The following is a 6,626-nucleotide window of genomic DNA, read 5'->3' on the forward strand; positions in this document are numbered from 1 at the left end:
AAAAGGGGGGGGGGGGGGGGGGGGGGGGGCGCTGGGCGCATCCCAGGGAGTGTGTGCCTGAGCTGGGCAGGCGCAGCCTAGTCTTCAGTGTCAGCCCAGCCCAGTGCAGCTGGACCTGCTGTGACCGCCTTGGTGGTCCCAGGGCCCTGCCTGAGCCCTGGGGAGGGTGTTCCCGTGGGCACTTCGGAGCCACAGGGCCTTTGAGGACCCCCCCCCCCCCCCGGACTTGGGCCCCACTTGAGAGTTTGTGCCTGACATTTGTTTGATCAAGTTTAAGATTAGAAGTTAAATTGGGTGACAGGATCCCAGTGCAGAGCTGGCTCCCTGGCATGGCCCACCCTTAGGGAGTGTCAACCACAGAAGATTTGGGGTCACCTCCAAGGCTGAGGTACAAAGTGGGGACACCTGAGCTGGGTGTGGCAGCATCTGGGGGCCGAGAGAAGTCGGTGTCGACCAGGGCGTCCTGGGCTCTGAGCCAGCCTCTCTGAAGCAGCTCTGAGCCATCCTGTCAGCAGACCACGACCACGACCACGACCACAACCCGTCCAGCCAGGACCTGAGCAGATGACCCCACAGGTGCAGGGGCGGGGGTGGGGGGGGCGGTGAAGGTTCTGGGCCCTGGTGGTTAGGAGGGAGCGTGGGGGGGGGCTGCATTCCTGCCCTGTCCAGGGGTGCTGCCTGGCTTGGGGTCAGGGCTGTCCCTGCCCAGGCCTCCCTGCTCCTTCCTGAGGTTGGAGGGAGTCTTCCTACCCAGTTTGTTGTGCTCCCCGCTGTGGTCCCTTCCTGCCCTTGGGAAGTGCTCTGTCCACCCAGGACTGGGACTTGGGGAGCGGGGCAGGGGGGCATGGCAGGCCCCTGCCCATCATCAGGGGCTCAGAAAAAAACGGGTTCCTGCGGCACATTCCCTTGCTCTCTCTGCTTTGAGCCGAGCGCCCGCAGGGGTCTCTGGCCTGGCCCCCAACTCCCGCTGCCCACGGCCTCCTGCTCCCACGCAGCTGGGAGTCCTGCACAGTGGGCACCAGCAGCCTCCAGGGATGGCCACGGGGAAGCAGGAGAAGGGCCCTCAGGGCCCTGGGTGCAGATGCTCCTGCCCCCTCCGTGCCCTCAGCAGGTGCCCCTCAGAGCCGGGGCCCTCCTGCTCCGTCCTCTCTCCTTGGCCTGGGAAGGAAGCCTCCGAGGGGTCCCCCAGGCTGTGCTCCTGTTTCACACGGAGTCACTGCAGGGGAGGCTCAGCCAGGCCCGTCCTGCCGCCCGGCCACAGGAGCGGCCACAGGAGCCCCTGTGCTGGGGGGTGGGGGGGTTGTGACTGAAAACCTAAGTGCTCGCTCGCTCGCTCAGGGAGGGGGGTCAGCCCTGTCCTCCTGGTTCCCAGTGCCGCTCTGGGCCTCGGGCCCCCTGTGCCTGCTGCTCCCAGGGTGAGTCCTCGGTTCGGGGCTGCGTGAGGGGCACGCGCTGCAGGTCCTGCCGCCGCCTCAGCACGTGGAGCCCTGCTCAGCAGGAGGCACCCTGGGCTGCGGAAGCTTTTCACGCTGACAAAGGGCCTGGGGTCTGCTGCTCCCGGCAGCACGCCCCTCACGGCCCCTCCCTCTGGCCCCAGCTTTGCACTGACTGGGGCTTCGTCCAGGTGGCAGGCTCAGCTCATCCCCATCCCCCTCCTGTCCCTGTGGTCTCAGGTGGGGGTTGGAGAGGCTCTGCGTCTCTGGGAACTGAAGGCAGGTGGGTTGTGGTTTCCTGCGCAAGGGCTGGCGCGGGCACCTCCTGCCCTTGGTCCTGCTTGGCTTGGTGCAGGCCATACGTCCTTGGAATTTGCCAGAAAATAGTCCCGCAAATGAGGGCCGGGGTCTGGTTCGCCAACGAGCCTCACCCCCCTGTGACATCACCTGAGTCATGGAGGGTGACTGCAGGAGGAGGGGGGTGCGAGTTCTCGCAGGACTGTCGGAGCCCCGACCTGAGCGCTGGTGGTCCTTTCCGGAGGGCCGGGCTGGTTGGGTGGCAGGGGAGGGGCTGACCACAGGCCGAACCTCAGTCTGGTGCCGAGCCCGTGGGGTGGGGCAGGGCAGGGCAGGGCGGCGCAGCAGAGCTGTGGGACGCTGGCTTCACTAACTTAGCTGGAAAGTGTCAGGAGCCAGAACACCACGGCTAACAGTCTAGCATCGTTTTAAGTTAAAACTGTTAGATAAACCACTTAAATACATTATGAAAGGAAGGGAGGAAATATATTGTGGGTAATCTGAGCTGATTTAAATAAATTGTCTGGGAGACATTGAATGTGTCACTCAATTCCCGCATCAGCCTGTCTGTACCTCAAATGGAATTAACGAGATGCGCCTTTCCAGTGGTCCAGAATGACCCTTACAGGCCACACCCTCTCCCTGGGGCCCCAAGAACACAGTCACTGTGTTGGGTGGGGGTGTGACCCTGTCTGGAGGACCCCCAAGGAGGGCCTCCAGCTCAGGGGTCACCCGCTTGGCGTGGACCTCACTGCGGGGGGGCCCCTTTCACTGTGTCTTTAGTGATCCCAGCACCTTCCCTTTTGCTGCCGGGTTTCTGGGATTGCGTGGCTGTTGCTGAGCCAGGCTGGGTGGCTTTACGGAGCCGTGTCCTTGCTGACGGTCGGGTCGGCGTGAGCAAAGGTGCTGCGGGGCGAGTCGGGCGGCTGGTGGGTTTGAGAGACAGGCGGCTGGAGGTGGCCCGCCTCAGGTCTCCACTTCTGGAACCTGTTGGTCTGGAAGCTGTGGCCTGGCCGGCTGAGGTGGGCAGGTCCTGACACCCGTCAGGCCAGGGCCGCCGCTTGCCTTGTCCTCTGCAAGGCCTGGGTGCTCCTGCCCGTGGAGCGTGGCAGCTCTGCCTGTGCAGACACCGCTCGGCTGAGTTCATGGCGTCTCCCCTAAAGTCCTGGCTGGTGGGGCTCCGTGGATGGAATATTGGCCCTTGGACTGAGGGTCCGGGTTTGATTCTGGTCAAGGGCACGTCCTTTTGTTGCAGCTCGATCCCAGGACCCAGTCTCCCACATGGACGTTTCTCTCTCTCTGTTTCTCCCCTACCCTCCACTCTCTAAAAATCGGTGGGAAAAGATCATCTGGTGAGGATTAACCAAAAAATAAAGTAAATAAAGTTCCTTAACCCCGTGCCCAGCTACACGCAGAACGGCATCTTGCACATGTTGGACAGGAATAAGCGGATCAAGCCCCGGCCAGAGAGGTTCCAGAACTGCAAAGACCTGTTCGACCTGATCCTCACCTGCGAGGAGAGAGTGTACGACCAGGTGGTGGAAGGTGAGCCCACGGCCTGGGCCTGCATGTGCCATTCGTCCCTCGTCCTCCCCCTCCCCCGGCCCCAGGGGGCCCAGCCGGCGGGAGGGCCTGGCCAGGGCCTTTCCTGCTGAATGCTTCTCCCAGGACAGGGCAGGGGTGAGGTGGGGGCCTGGTGTTCACTGGGTCACAGCCACTTTGAGGAGGGGGTTTGGTGCTCGGCCAGGGCAGGTGACGTCGTGCCCTCTCTGTCCCCTTAGACCTGAATTCCAGGGAGCAGGAGACCTGCCAGCCAGTGCACGTGATCAACGTGGACATCCAGGACAACCACGAGGAGGCCACGCTGGGGGCCTTCCTCATCTGCGAGCTGTGCCAGTGCGTGAGTATCTGCCCGCCTGGCCTGCTCTGGCTGCGCCGGCACCTGAGGACGGGCTCGGTGCGCAGGGTCCAGACCCAGTCCTGCACCTGAAGGTGCCCACGGTGTGAGAGTCCACAGCTGGCTCTGGGCAGTTCGCCTGTGTGTGAAGCTGACAGAAGGCAGTGGTTGCGGGGGTCTCGCTGCCATGAAGCTGCTGTGTGTCAAGGTGTCAAAGGGCCCCGAGGGGCTCTCCATCCCTTCACTCACCCTTCTGGGCGGCTGGCCCCTGTGGCCCTGAGCACCTCCCTTGTGTGGAAAGCCAGGGCTTGTGCAGCCACCGCAGCTGTGCTCAGAGCAAAGTGTTTCTGTTACGTGTGACCAAAGCACTGAGCACGGAGGAGCCCACAGCCCTGGCTCTGCCCCTGGTCCCTGGGTTTCGGTGAGCGGCATGAGTGACAGAAACAGGAAGAAACACATGGCTGGAGCATCGGCCTGCGCCCAGGGGTCCCAGGTTTGATCCCCGGCTGCGGGAGGCGGCCCATCAGAGTGTCTCTCACGTCAATGGTTCTCTCTCTTTCTCTTGCCCCCTCCTCCCCTCCCTTCCATTGTTTCTATAAATCATTGGAGCCAGGCTGGCATGGCTCAGTGGATAGAGCGTCAGCCCACGGACTGAAGGGTCCCAGGTTCAATTCCGGGCAAGGGCATGTGCTCAGGTTGCAGGCTTGATCCCCAATAGGGGGACATGCAGAGGGCAGCTGATCAATGGTTCTCTCTCATGATTGATGTATCTCTCCCTCTCCCTTCCTCTATGAAATAAAATAAAAATACATTTTTTTAAAAAAACACAAAAATCAATGGAAAAAACATCCTTGGGTTAGTATTTTTTTAAAAAAGTTCAACCAAGAAGTCTAGAGATAGGTGGGCCCTGCTGGTTTGCTCTGAGGGACCCAGCAGAGCTTCCATTCCCAGTGTGCCTCATGGTCCAGTGTGGCTGCTGAAGCTCCAGCAATTGTGCCCATGATCCGGCCGTCACGCAAGAGAAAAGGCTGCAGGGGGAAGACATGTCGCGGAGGTTACACGTGTGACTTGGGTCACCCTGGCTAAAGCTGAGTTACTGGGGTGGGGGTGGCGCTCTTCAGAGGCCTGCCTTTAGGCCAGGACTGGGGCCAGCAATGGCCTTGGCTGCAGTCCAGCTGGCCACCCAGGGCTGACCCCTGGCAGCACCTCCTTTTAGGGCAGTGGTTGTCCACCAGGGCGCCTGGCCATGTTTGCACACTTGTGGGTCTCACAACTGGGAGGGACGTTGGTGGCAGCCAGTGGGGAGAGGCCACAGATGCTGCCACACACCCTGCACAGGACGGTGCGCCCCCTCACGGGGGAAAGGGACTGCCCTTCTGTGCCCGGTGTCCGTTGAATGAGGGTCCGTAGCTGCAATCCATGTGACTTTTTTTCCATTTTATTTTTTTAATACATTTTTTATTGATTTCAGAGAGGAAGGAAGAGGGAGAGAGAGAAACATCAATGATGAGAGAGAACCATTGATTGGCTGCCTCCTGCACACCCCACACTGGGGATCAAGCCCCCAGCCCGGACATGTGCCCTGACTGGGAATCGAACCCTGAGCTCCTGGTTCATAGGTCGACGCTCAACCGCTGAGCCACGCCGGCCGGGCTCCATGGAACATTGGACACACTGGATAGCAGGCCCTGGTTTCAGAGCCCAACCCCCTTCCCATTGCGCTCTCCCAGGGGAGGGCCTGGGGCCACCGGCATGAGGATGGGAAGCACTGGTCAGCGCCAGCGGGGCTGCTGGGGCCTGGGCCCCACCCCCCCCTCCCCACCCCGCTCAGACGCATCTCTGCCCGCAGATCCAGCACACGGAGGACATGGAGAACGAGATCGAGGAGCTGCTGCAGGAGTTCGAGGAGAAGAGCGGCCGCACCTTCCTGCACACCGTCTGCTTCTACTGAGCCAGCAGCCACCCCGCCCGACGGCCTCTGCGCTGCCTGTTGTTAATACTTGTTCCTTCCCACCCCAGTTCTGACCCCGAGGGCTGCTGCCCAAGGATGGCCTCTGCGCTGTACATAGTTTGGCCCCACAACTGTCAAGTTCGGTGTCCCACCCTCGTTACTAGTGTGAAATTAAAGTGTTTTTCTTTAAGCAAAGCAAACACGGTTTAGTTTACTTCCCCCAATGTCTGCCATCCTGTGTTCCCTCCCCGAGCTGGCTGGACGGTACAGGCGCCTGGGGGAGCCTGCAGTGTCCACTGAACAGCTGCCGCCGCCTCTGCCTTGTCCTGAGCTTGGCCCGTCCCTCTGGCCCCCACAGGTCCCTCTGGAGGAGGCAGAGCTGGGTGCCCGACGTGCCTCCCCGGCCACTTAGGGGTTCTCTGCTGGGCTCTGTGGCTACAGTCCAGGGCCCGGCTTCCCGGCACCCAAGGGTTTCTGCAGCCACTGGGGCTGCTGGCAGAATGGGGCCCTACTCCCTACGGCACCTGCTCCCCACCATTGACCGCCCCCCCTCCCCCAAGTAGCCCGGCTTCCCAGTGACCCTCCTGGTTCATGCAGAGGAAAAGCCCCGGTCCTGCGGGGGGTGGGGTGGTGCAGGCAGTGCAGCCACGTGTCCTGGGCTGTGGAGGAGGCTGCACTCGGAAGCCTCCCCAGGCCCCAGCATCACGGGGCTCCCAGGCTGCCCAGTCCAGGTGCCCGGGACTGACCCTCGGGAAGCCAGGCCGAGGCTGCTGCTGCCCCGGGGCGGGGGGGGGGCATTCTCTGGCTTTTGCTCAGCTGTCCTGGGCCCTGTGGCCAAGGCTTTGGAATGACATTCCTGGCAGCTCCCCAGCGACCCTGCCGGCCTCCCCACTAGGGACTGGGGCCCGGGGCTGCTCAGATACTTCCACTGAGAAATGGGGAGGAGGGAGCTGCGCCCGGGGGCCCTGGATCGCCATTGGGGTCGGGACGAGCGCTGGGCTCCAGAGCTGCTGGGCAGGCGACCAGGGCCCCATACCGACCAGATGCC

At 62.3% G+C, this 6,626-nt stretch overlaps 1 protein-coding gene across 1 annotated transcript in view; it reads left to right on the plus strand.

The window, feature by feature from the left end:
* The window catches only part of SSU72 (SSU72 homolog, RNA polymerase II CTD phosphatase), a gene marked incomplete at its 5' end in the record, with an annotated part of 12,423 nt that extends 6,650 nt beyond the window's left edge, over positions 1–5,773 (plus strand). Inside the window, 3 exons of the mRNA XM_014543772.1 lie at positions 3,136–3,275; positions 3,512–3,630; positions 5,477–5,773. Of these exons, the coding sequence (XP_014399258.1) occupies positions 3,136–3,275; positions 3,512–3,630; positions 5,477–5,578 (361 nt within the window). The remainder of the gene's footprint in view (positions 1–3,135; positions 3,276–3,511; positions 3,631–5,476) is intronic.
* Positions 5,774–6,626: the final 853 nt, after the last annotated feature.

Source organism: Myotis brandtii, unplaced genomic scaffold (assembly GCF_000412655.1).
Source record: "Myotis brandtii unplaced genomic scaffold, ASM41265v1 scaffold334, whole genome shotgun sequence".
In the NCBI taxonomy this organism is placed as follows: Eukaryota; Metazoa; Chordata; class Mammalia; order Chiroptera; family Vespertilionidae; genus Myotis; species Myotis brandtii.